Source organism: Euprymna scolopes, chromosome 35 (genome assembly GCF_053919585.1).
Source record: "Euprymna scolopes isolate OS-2025 chromosome 35, ASM5391958v1, whole genome shotgun sequence".
Classification (NCBI taxonomy): Eukaryota; Metazoa; Mollusca; class Cephalopoda; order Sepiida; family Sepiolidae; genus Euprymna; species Euprymna scolopes.
Window position 1 is genome coordinate 25,256,350 of NC_136516.1, and position 13,601 is coordinate 25,269,950.

Below are 13,601 nucleotides of genomic sequence, written 5' to 3' on the forward strand. Positions count from 1 at the left end.
GTCTTCAAGTCCAACATAAACAAATTCCTGATGAACCGCCCCCTTAAGTAAGACACTTTATCAAATCTCCATTACTAACGATTACTACCATACTATCCCATTGATTACTGCACATGCAATAACCCTTATCCCCGAGTGGCTTCCGGGCCTTGATAAGTGGTGACTACCTTGTAAAAAAAAAAGTATAGCAAGTGCGTTAGAAAACATTCGATTGAAGTGTTTGTAAAACAAGAATAGTTATGCAACATTGCGGTGATGGGACAGAGGCTGCAACTTGTTAGACTGTGTGGATCTATCAAGTTAGAGGCTTGCTATGTTGACCCTGTCTAAGAGGGTGAGACTAGTAATTGGTGCACCAGCCCAGATGGGTAGTAAAGAAAAACGAGTGAAGGAGAAAGAGGCGGAGAAAGAGAGAGCGATAGACAGAAGGGGGGAATAAACGAGAAAGAGAGCGAGAAAAGGGGATAAAAAACTGCTGATTTAGAAATGTATAGACTTGTGAACCGGCACCAAGTCCTGCTGTCATACCCATCCATGGTCTACCATTGCCACCTGATTGCACTACGGGATCACTACACCCTTCAGTACATCTAGGTACACTTTGGTAATGACTAGGGTTAGGACAACAGCATATTCTTTCCATTGTTTTGACTCTCGAGTGTGTATCCGTTGATATATTATATGCTTTTATATAGAGTAATGTGGTTCTCGGGTTATTACTTGTGTTTGACTGTCGGATATATACTTGAGAGTCAAAACAATGAGAAAATTCTGTCGTCATAGTCCTAGTGATGAAGATGCAAGGTCGCATGATGAAACCACACCAAAGACCATAATCGTGCACGGAAACTTCGTTGAACTGCGCCCTAAAGCGATAATCTGCCCGGATTTGCATTTTGAGGGTGGTAGTAATGGTCCTCTTGTCAAATACTTCGATCGGTAGAGAGCATGATTTGTACTACGGCGCATCTCCGGTCTGTCTCGTTGAACATTGTGTCACTTTCAGACAGGATAGAAGGCTCCTATCGCTCTTGGGATTTGTACACAATTGGCCAACTAGTAGATGGTCTGCAACAAAAAAAGAAAACCGGTTCTCATCAAACGGAAATGGAATCATGTCGTCTTTTTTATGACGACAATTGTATCGTTATATCCCGTATAATTTTGCTTCGTGTGAAAAGATAGGCTCAGACGTTTCGGAACCTATAAGGAAGAAACACACACAGACACACAGACACACAAAGTGACTTTTATATAATAGCAGAGATTGGGAAAGTATGTACGAGTGGTGTAAGTTAGAGAGACAAGAGAGGGGCGATGGCTAAACCGGTCGAAAGAAAGAAAGGAAGGAAGAAAGAAAAGGAAGAAAAAAAGGGTGTCAAAATGAGTGATAAAAAAATACGTGAATGCATTCAATATTACGAACGTAAAAGAATAAACCGGATAGAGAAAATCGAAAACGAGTAAAAAAAAAATAGAAAGAAACAAAAAAGAGACAGAGAGAGAGAGGATGAGAGGGGAGAGAGAAAGAGAGAGAAAGTGTGTGTGAGAAAGACAAAATGAAAAAAGACAAAGGTGAAAAAAATGAACAATCAAGAGTATGATAGAAATAAAGACAAATAAAGGAAAGAAAGAAAATGCAGTCAATTAAGTGTGCCAGAGCGCAAGTGTGTGTGCTTGCATGTGCGTGTGAATACGAGTTGCATCGAGATAGATAAAGAGAGAGAGAGGGGGGGGGTCTGTTTGTATGCGTGTTTATGCAAAAGAAAAACATGCACTGTCTAGATGAGTGCGTGTGAGTGTCAATATATATATGTGTGTGTGTGAGAAAGGGAGGAGGGAAAATTGTGTCCGTGTGTGTTTGTGAATGTTCGCGCGTGTCCGTGTGTATGTCTATGAGAAAGGGAGAAAGAAAAGAAAAAGAAAAAATGCGCGTGCGTGTGCTCACCTGTGTGTGTGTGTGTGTGTGTGTGTGTGTGTGTGTGTGTGTGTGTGTGTGTATGTGCCGTGTGTGCTTTTGATTATGCGCATGAGAGCGCTAGGTGAGAGTGAACGCGTTTAAGAAAAAAAGAGAGAAAGAGCTAAAGAAAAAAAAGTCATTTTGCAACGGGAAAACAGGTACTATTAGTCGCGGACAAAGTCGCGACCAAGAGGACGACGATTGTTGTCTCCGGCGATCAACTCGAGAAATTAAGAAAACTTCCTAAATTCAGTCTGGCAAGATCAGCTGTTGAGTAACGCGGTCCTATATCACTTCTCTCTTCCGATACAAAACCAAGTTGGGTATCATTGATCCAACCGGTAAGCTAACGCACGCGGAGAGCCGGCAGTCCGCAAAGTCGGACAAGCAACCAAGTAACGACTCCGCACAAAGACAAAAAAAAAAAAAAAAAAAAAAAACGGCGATACTTGGAAGAGACCGACACAACCGGAACATCACGTAGGAAAACTGGACAGGTGATGCGGCATGAGACGACATCTCACCCATCTCCTGCTTCCCTCGTGGTGGCTACTCACCGCTCTAGGCTGTTCCTCGCAGCAACCAAACTCGACTACGGCTTCTACCCGCCGGCAGCCGATGTTCACACCCGAAAAGCGCAACTTGTTCGATCGTTTCATAGACAATCTCCGGAAATGCCGAAATCTACCCGGTCTCACCGTGTCCCTCGTCAATGCTGACCATGATGTTTACGCTGCAGGCTACGGTGTCCGGGATTTGAAAACTAGGCAGCCGGTCACGAATAAGACCGTATTTTGTATCGGATCCCTTACTAAAGGCTTTACGACAACCATATTAGCCATGCTGGTCAGTGAAAACAAAAGGTAACTCTTTATTTATTTCTGATTGGCTATATATATATATATATATATATATATATATATATATATATATATATATATATATATATATATATATATATATATATATATATATATATATATATTATTTGTTTATATTTTTCATAGATTTTTTCATATATATTTTTTCATATATTTTTATATATATTATTTTTTTATATTATGTTTTTATATAATACTAGCATTTCAGCTCGGCGTTGCCCGAGTGTTTGAATGGTGTATGTTGAGCTAAAAAAAAAAAAAAAAAAAAAGGTCAATTTTTTTTTTTTTTTTTTTTTTTGGACTCAAATCAAGTTAGTAAGTTAAATCCATGTCCAAGGAATCTATATCTAAAAGTTCAGTTGTTTAGACCCAAATTGTCAGAGGAGTTTGGTACAGTTCTCAAAGGTCAAATCGTTGAACTTTGACCCCTTAACAGCCAAATATCTGGCCAAAACCCAATTACAAAGATGTTCCCAAATCTCACCACGCTGTATATCAAATTTAGAGTCTGTAGACTAAAAATTGACAGTTATTGCGAAGGAAATGTACACTGACACACGCGCACACACACACACACACACACACACACACACTTTCACTTTTATAGAGGTACTAGCATGGGTGCCCGGCGTTGCCCGGGTATTTGGAGGTGTATGTTGAGCAAAAAAAAAAAAAAAAGCGGTCAATTTTTTTTAACTTTGACCCCTATTATGAACCCTTAACATTTATTGTTTTGGGTTCAAATCAAGTTATTAAGTTAGATCCATGTCCAACGAACCTATATCTAAAATTTCAAGTATTTAGACCCCAAATTGTCGGAGGAATTTGGTAGAGTTCTTAAAGATCAAATCGTTGAACTTTGATCCCTTAATCGCCAAATTTCTGGCCAAAAACCGATCACATCGATTTTCCCAAATCTCAGTACCCTGTATATCAAACTTCGAGTCTGTAGACTAAAAATTGACATAGTTATTGCCTAGGGAAATGTACACAGACTATCACACACACACACACACACACACACACACACATACACACACACAGACACTTTCACTTTGATAGATATATAGACTAGCATTTCAGCCCGGCGTTGCCCGAGTGTTTGGATGTGTCCGTTGGGCAAAAAACAACCCCAAAAAAATGGAAGTAGGAAGGCAGGCTCGAATCCGTCACTCGAAGGAGGAAAAGAACGGGGAAAAACCTGACATCTTTGCTGTTACGACCACCGCCAAACCGAAAGTGATTTATGTTTAAATTAAGGCTAGACAATCGAAAGGAGAGGATAACTTTAAAAAAATATCGGCGAAAAAAGTGACCCTCCCCTCTGTAGAAAAGTGTCCAGTTTAGGGTGAAGATATTAATGTTTTTAGCCAATTTATCGATATTTGTCGTCTAAAAGGTCGAACTTAAAAACTATACTGATCTTGTAAAAATCCATCGCCCCTGTCAAAAGTTTTAGGCAGACATGAAAACATACATACATACATACATACATACATACATACATTTATATATTGGTAACTAAAAATTTTCGACGTAAACCGATTAAAAAGCTTACCCTATCTCTGAATACCCTTTATGTAAAATTTCAAATGTTTAGACCAGAAATTGTCTGAGTAATTTAGTAGAGACCGCAGAGGTCAATTTTTTTTAACTTTGACCCCTATTATGACCCCTTAACATTTATTGTTTTGTGCTCAAATCAAGTTATTAATTTAGATCCATGTCCAAGGAACTTATATCTAAAATTTCAAATGTTTAGACCCCAAATTGTCGGAGGAGTTTGGTATAGTTCTCGAAGGTCAAATCGTTGAACTTTGACCTCTTAATCGCCAAATTTCTGGCCGAAAACCGATCACATAGATTTTCCCAAATCTCAGTATCCTGTATATCAAATTTCGAGTCTGTAGACAAAAAATTGACAGAGTTGTTACGTAGGGAAGTGTACACAGCCACACAGACACACGGACACGTTCACTTTAATAGAGATATAGATAGATTCCTGCACATAAAATCTATGCATGTATATGCAAGTTAAATATTCAACTGTTAAGGATAATTCCGCTAAAGTGTTCAGTGTAATTGCAGGATACTATTACGAAAGCTATATATAAGTTCTAACCAACTATAATGCAAACATATATGTGTGTGTATGTGTATGTATATATGTGTATCTATCCATGTATATATATATATCCATGTATATATATATGTCTGTGTATGTGTGTGTATGTGTATGTGTATGTATATATGTGTATCTATCCATGTATATATATATGTATGCATGTATATATATATATATGTGTGTGTATGTGTATGTATCTATCCATGTATATATATATATATCCATGTATATATATATGTCTGTGTATGTGTGTGTATGTGTATGTATATATGTGTATCTATCCATGTATATATATATATATCCATGTATATATATATGTCTGTGTATGTGTGTGTATGTGTATGTATATATGTGTATGTATCCATGTATATATATATGTATGCATGTATATATATATATATATGTGTGTGTGTATCTATCCATGTATATATATATATATCCATGTATATATATATATGTCTATGTATGTGTGTGTATGTGTATGTATATATGTGTATGTATCCATGTATATATATATATGTATGCATGTATATATATATATATGTGTGTGTGTGTGTGTGTGTGTGTGTGTGTGTGTGTGTGTGTGTGTGTGTGTGTGTGTGTGGAAATATGTTTCTTTTTTTCCAATTATATTTCAAAATACTCAATTCAGAGCGACCTTCTCACCAGATTGAAAAAGGGAGCAATATTCTCTTTTTCCGGTCTGATGAGGTAGGTCTCTCTAAATTGTGATTCCACTGAAACATGTATGCACATATGTAAGCAATAATATTTGTATAATAAACAGACTATACACCTGCTCTGTCGCCTATTTAACAATCTTTAATAAACACAGGGGTCTCAGTGGATGTCCATCTAGGAAACCAAACTATAAAACTTTTACCAAAAACATTATTTTTTACAGACATTATTTTGCATTCTATGACCACCATCATAAAATGTTAGTTTCATAAAATGTTAGTTTCATAAAATGTTAGTTTCATAAAATGTTAGTTTCATAAAATGTTAGTTTCATAAAATGTTAATTTCATAAAATATTAGTTTCATAAAATGTTAATTTCATAAAATGTTAGTTTCATAAAATGTTAGTTTCATAAAATGTTAGTTTCATAAAATGTTAGTTTCATAAAATATTAGTTTCATAAAATGTTAGTTTCATAAAATGTTAGTTTCATAAAATGTTAGTTTCATAAAATGTTAGTTTCATAAAATGTTAGTTTCATAAAATGTTAGTTTCATAAAATGTTAGTTTCATAAAATATTAGTTTCATAAAATGTTAGTTTCATAAAATGTTAGTTTCATAAAATGTTAGTTTCATAAAATGTTAGTTTCATAAAATGTTAGTTTCATAAAATATTAGTTTCATAAAATGTTAGTTTCATAAAATGTTAGTTTCATAAAATGTTAGTTTCATAAAATGTTAGTTTCATAAAATGTTAGTTTCATAAAATGTTAGTTTCATAAAATGTTAATTTCATAAAATATTAGTTTCATAAAATGTTAATTTCATAAAATGTTAGTTTCATAAAATGTTAGTTTCATAAAATGTTAGTTTCATAAAATGTTAGTTTCATAAAATGTTAGTTTCATAAAATGTTAGTTTCATAAAATGTTAGTTTCATAAAATGTTAGTTTCATAAAATGTTAGTTTCATAAAATGTTAGTTTCATAAAATATTAGTTTCATAAAATATTAGTTTCATAAAATATTAGTTTCATAAAATGTTAGTTTCATAAAATATTAGTTTCAGAAAATGCTTGTTTAATAAAATGTTAGTTTCATAAAATGTTAGTTTTATAAAATGTTAGTTTCATAAAATGTTAGTTTCATAAAATGTTAGTTTCATAAAATGTTAGTTTCATAAAATGTTAGTTTCAGAAAATGTTAGTTTCATAAAATATTAGTTTTATAAAATGCTTGTTTAATAAAATGTTAGTTTCATAAAATGTTAGTTTTATAAAATGTTAGTTTCATAAAATGTTAGTTTCATAAAATGTTAGTTTCATAAAATGTTAATTTCATAAAATGTTAGTTTCAGAAAATTCTAAAACCAGCCAATTTTAATTCCACTATTTATAAGATTAGGTTTTTATTCTCTGAACTCCGTGGAATAAGGATATTTTATGGGAGGTATTCTGTCGAAAAATAAATCTTTACATGTAAATTTCCGATTTGCAGTTTTTATTTATGCTCATGTTATTAAGCTCTACTGTTTAATCGAGCTTTTTTTGGGCGGGGGATAAATATAAACATTAATACTTATCTTAGAAGTTTACAGTTACATTTATCTAGTAAGCTTCTCCTATTACTTGATTGTTATATATATATATATATATATATATATATATATATATATATATATATATATATATATATATATATATATATATATATTAATGAAATCAAAGGGATGTAGTGTTTACCTGATATCCGCAATGGTATACTTCAAACTAGTATAAATAACAGTATTTATATATAGAAAATTTTAAAAAGCTCAATACGCAATAGAGAGTAGAGCTTATTAAAATTATTAAAATTGTAAGTTGAACTTTACAATTGGTTTTTGGAGTATTCAGTCGAACAATAAATTTTGATTGTAAAATTCAACTTACAGTTTTAATTTCCTTTCTCTTATATATATATATATATATATATATATATATATATATATATATATATATATATATATAGAGAGAGAGAGAGAGAGAGAGAGAGAGAGAGAGAAAGAAAGAGATAGATAGATAGATAGATAGATAGATAGATATTAAATGAAATACTGCAATTCTGTAGCATCCAAGGATGGAATACTGTTGCCATATCTGGGCAGGAGCTGCTAAAAACAGCCTATCCTGCCTTGACAGAGTACAAAATAGACTTCGTGGCTTAGTGGGGGATGCTTTTTTCTGTACCCTGCAACCTCTCTCCCACAGAAGAGACGTTGCGAGCCTATCCTTGTTTTATCGTTATTTCCATGGCAGGTGCTCGTCTGAACTCCAATCTCTGGTCCCCCCTCGCCAATCTTTCACGAAAAACACCCGTCTAGCTGAATCCACTGTGAAAAATTTCCCCCACTCTACATCTGTGCCTAAATCAAAACGCGGATTCCATGAACAAAGCTTCTTTCTTAGAACTGCATTCCTGTGGAACTCTGTTCCGTCTGCCTGTTTCCCACCGGACTACAACTTGGATGTCTTCAAGTCCAACGTTAACAAATTCCTAATGGACCGCCCCCTTAAGTAAACACTTCATCAAATCTCCACACTAACGTAATGCACTTGCAATAACCCTTATCCCTGAGTGGCTTCCGGGCCTTGATAAGTGGTGATCACTGTGTAAAAAAAAAGCATTACAGATAGTATAATACCGTAAAGATAAAGTCCAAATAAATATTGGGTCAATATTTATAGAACGATCCTAAGCAAATTTTTATAAGATGATGCCAAACAAATAAAGGAGGTTCAAAATACCGAACAATAATATAAAATTTAGTGTTTGACAAATTCACTATTAAACAACCAAACCACGATTTTTCCAGGCTTTGATTTGAAATAATATTTTCTTTTTTGTGTTCAAAATCATTCGCATTGTCAACAATGCATAAAAAATGATTACCAACTTCTTAAATTGACTAAATAAAGAAATCAAATCAAAGGCGTAATTAAGTAAATAACAGAAAGGAGAGGGAAAACAGAATTAACGGGCGACATCGTAAGCGAAATATTATCAGCCCTAATACGGCAAAGAGTATCACTTTTGTTAACTCTTTCTATGTAACCCAAGTAAGATGGCATACAAGCGACATTCTTGTTATGGAGGAGTCGACAACGAAAAAGTTGCTATGGTAATCAACAGCCAATCAGAAGAAATCGTCCTTACTAATTCTGAGGACTTTTGAACACCAGTAATTTTATTATAACTTTTGTTTTAATGAACGAAAATTGAAAATTTTTATTTCAAGATATAGCTGAGAAGGTGACCTCTGAACTGTAAAAATTGGTTGAAAGTTTGGTTGCAAAATGAATGAGCGGTGAAGCTTTAAAGCAGTTCTAAATGAGTAAAACTATATATATATATATATTTATATATATATATATATTTATATATATATATATATATTTATACATGCGCATATATATAAATATATATATATATATATATATATATATATATATATATATATATATATATATATATATGAATGGAAATGTACGAAAAAAGAATACGAAAAGTATAAAAGCTTATAACTTTTCTTTATTCGTTTTCAATTGGTGACGTGCAGGAATACAAAACAAAAAAGATGTCATATTCCAAAAGTCACGTGGGTTCGGCTAGTAACTTTTTTATTTGACGAATGCATCTTTAGTTGTCAAAGGTCAACTAAAGATGCATTCGTCAGTAGAGTCCTAATATTTGTTGTCCGCTTTATTTGTTTGCTTCTTCCTTACTTCAGAAAATTACGCAAGAAGCCAGAAAAATCCAAACGTGCCACACGAAAATTAAGGCGGTGCTAGTTGGAATAAGAAAGGCATTCTAATTAATTATCAGTGGAATTCTGGAAAAATTTACATTCTAACATTTACATTGTAAGAAATATTTTCAAAATATTTCTTACCCATAACGAAGGTGGGGTAGGTAGCAATGTTAATTCGAATGTGAAGTTCTCTGCAATATCATATCTTGGCTTCGCGAATGAAGATCTAGGAAGGGGCTTGTCCATGTTTTATGTAGACACGCTCGTGGCTGACGAATCCAATGCGGGATTAGCAGGCTCGCTCGCAACAGCTTGCCGGTTAGGGTTTGGATTTGGGGCAAGACCTAGGGCTAGTTGGTGCTCCTTCCTCCTGCGTCTTCTGTCCTTCAGACAAGTCGCCGAGTGTTCTCGAAGGAAAAGACTGCTTGATGGATAGTGCGCTGCCAAACATTTCGATCCGTTGCAAGGGTTGACCACTGGCGGTAGTCGATGTGATAGACACCAAGAGATTTCTTCAAACAGTCTTTGTGCCGTTTCTTTGGTACTTCTTTATGGTGGTGCGCAGTGGAAGGTTCGCCATGCAAGTTGATTTTGGGAAAGCAGTGGTCTTCAATCCTGGAGATGTGGCCAAATCAGTGTAGTTGTGATTTCAGCAGCATGGCCTCACTATTGCTGATTTGAGCCTGCTAATTCCAGTGAATGTTGAAGATGGTATCGATGCAGGGCTGATGGAAACGTTGATATAATTGCATTTGTTTGTTTCTTCCTAATAATATTATGCAAAAAATTCAAACATGTCATATATAAAGGCAATATAATTATATGTAACCTTCTAACATTTTTATAAGAAATGTTTTCAAAATATTTCTTATTCACTACAAAAGCAGGCGGCGTTAGCAATGTTAATTCGTACGTGAAGATCTCTATAATATAAAATTATTAGATAAGCAGTTTTAATCCAAAATCGACAGTCGTAAGGAATCGGTCGATATTATGAAAGCAGACAGATAAATACCAGAAGACGCATTTTGGCTTTTGCAATATTCAGACGTAACAACACTTCTTGATAAATGCGTAACAGAGCGCGTATGCGTGTATGGCAGCTGTATGCAAATGACCGAGGCGTATGCGAGGTGACGTCCTAGCAAAGAAGGAGAAAACAGATTATAAGAAAAGAACGTGTGTGCAGGCGGATGATCACATTAAGGACTCGTAGGTGATGGCAATTTCATATGAGCGTGTATGAAGGTATCAGCAACAGTCAAATGGATGACCTTCATTGGCTAAATTCTGATTACTGAGATTTCAAACTTATAAAATTGACAAAAAAAGGCGGTATATCTATATATGGATCCATATATCTATATCATAGCCAAATTGAATATTGAAATATTCATATCTTTGGATCTATAAGACAGTACTACATGAAAATTTGCAGACTTTAGAAGATTATGATACTATTCTATAATTAAAATTTTATTACAATTGGTAACAAAACACTTTATTTTACAACCAATAAAATATGTCCAAATTTGCCTACATTTGTATATATAGTGTCTTGGCAGGAAGCATTGGTTTTGCTGGTTCGGTTGTCTCCCCTACATTTGTCGGTTTTGCTGCTTTGGTTGTCTTTCCTACATTTGTCGGTTTTGCTGCATCGGCTGTCGCCACTGTGGTCTTGCCAGGCCATTAATACATAGATATATCCATACTGGTAGCCAAAATGAAATATTTGGTTCTATAGGACGAAACTACATGAAATTTTGAAGGATTTTTGGGGATTATAATACTAGTCTATGATTAAAATTTTATGACAATTCGTAAAAGGAAACCTATATTTTCAAACCAATAAAATATGCGCAGATTTGCCTACATTTGCATATATAGTATCCTGGCAAGCAGCTTCGGTTTTGCTTCTTCAGTTATCTTCCCTACATTTGTCAGTTTTTCTGCTTCGGTCGACTCCCCTACATTTGTCGGTTTTACTGTAGCGGTTGTCTTCCCTCTCTCCCCCCTCTCTCTCTCTCTCTCTCTCTCTCTATATATATATATATATATATATATATATATATATATATATATATATACATACAGAGAGAGAGAAATAGACCGACAGAAAGACAGACGGACAGACTGAGAGACAGACAGTCAGACAGAATTTGTAAATGTTATTTTGCATTATCAATTTAAGTAGCTGGTTCCTATGCTGGACTCCATATAAACCTGAAAGAGTCCAGAATAGGAACCAGATATTTATCTCCTTTTTTGTTTTTTGGATTTGAAAATTGATTTTCTGATCTTATATGGATTTTTCTTTATAATCGAGCACTTTACTAAGGTTTTTCTCCAACACACACGCGCACACATATATATACCTAGAAACACGCGCACACACACACCCACACACACACACACACACACACACACACACATATATATATATATATATATATATATATATATATATAATAAATTCCACCGCCAAACAACGTCGCAGCCCACAAGAGCTATGACAGTGAACAAACCGGAAGTCGAAGACTCGAGTTTCGCCTTCATTTGGGCTCATCAGTCAGACACATCCGAACTCAGGATTCGAAACCCGAGTTCGGATGTGTGTCACTGATGAGTCCAAATGAGGGTGAAACTCGAGTCTTCGACTTCCGGTTTGTTTGACTGTCATGTCTCTTGTTGTCTGCGACGTTGTTTGGCTGTGGAATTTATTATATATAACTTCTCATATTCTGAAAATCATATATCTATAATATAAAGCTGAATATGTGTGTGTGTGTGTGCGTGTGTGTGTGTGTGCGTGTGTGTGTGTGTGGTCACCAATAGGCTCCTATATGGTTGACTATTTAAAAAAAAACTGATTACATATAATGATAGAAGATGTATCGAGACACAGGTATGTTTGATCTGGCAGAACGGTGGTTCATTAAAATTGTGGAGTCTGCGTTTGCGCCTGGTCACAAAGTATGGAAATAAAAAATTAAAAATTAAAAAAAAAACGTTTACAAGTGTTTTTGATATAGATGTACATAATAATACTTTGATAAGTATGTTTTAACTTAAATAGGGATGGTATAATAAAACTGTGGGGTCTGCGTTCGCGCCTGTCCTCCATAGAATGGAAATAGGCACAAACTTTAATAAAGACATTTCATATCTATCTGCGTAAGTATACTTTGATAATGATGTTTCAGTTTGAAGAAATATGGTATAATAAAATATGCGGTGTTCGTTCGCACCTGACCCCCATAGAATGAAAATATGTCACAAAGTTTAACAAGGTTTTTTTAATATAGATCCACAACATATTGTGATAAGTGTTTCAGTGTGAACAGGTATGGTATAATAAATGATGGGGTTTATCTATTTTATTTTTACTTTCATCATATATTGCTTTGGTTTTAATACCCCCAAATTCAAACCAAAGTTACAACCCTTCCTTTTCATAACCTATCATACTTTCATAAATCAGAGTTCATTTTCTGTAGGCTGTTTTTGAACCCAGTCAACGACGGGTACTTTTGCTAGTATATATATATATATATATATATATATATATATATATATATATATATATATATATATATATATATATATATAGTAATCCACATACAGTACTGTCTAATATATATATGAGATAGAGAAAGAGAACGAATGGAGGGGAAAGAGAATTTAAAATTATACTTGCATTATTGATTTTAATAACATCAAATTATTTTTGTTGTTTTAATCCGAAAAATAAGATATTTTTATTCTACCCATTAATATAGCATTATGAATTAATAGAATAATTTAATAGAATAGAGTTTATTGTAATTTTAGCCTATTTATTTACTTATTTATTTGTTTGTTTATTTATTTGTTTGTTTATTTATTTGTTTATTTATTTAGTTGTTTGTTTATTTATATATTTTTTATTTACTTAGTTATTTCTTTATTTATTTGTTTGTTTATTTATTTGTTTGTTTATTTATTTGTTTATTTATTTATTTATGTGTTTATTTATTTATTTATTTATTTGTTTCTTTATTTGTTTATTTATTTATTTGTTTATTTATTTGTTTATTTATTTATTGTTTGTTTGTTTATTTATTTGTTTATTTGTTCATTTATTTATTTATTTGTTAGTTTATTTGTTTGTTTATTTATTTATT

The 13,601-nt window shown here is 33.4% G+C and overlaps 1 protein-coding gene across 1 annotated transcript in view; it reads left to right on the forward strand.

Annotated features, from left to right (window-relative positions):
* The first annotated feature begins 2,013 nt into the window (after window positions 1-2,013).
* LOC145259739 (uncharacterized) overlaps window positions 2,014-13,601 on the forward strand; it is an 87,391-nt gene continuing 75,803 nt past the window's right edge. The window contains exon 1 of the mRNA XM_080117439.1: window positions 2,014-2,823. Within this exon, the coding sequence (XP_079973565.1) occupies window positions 2,468-2,823 (356 nt within the window). The 5' untranslated portion in view covers window positions 2,014-2,467. The remainder of the gene's footprint in view (window positions 2,824-13,601) is intronic.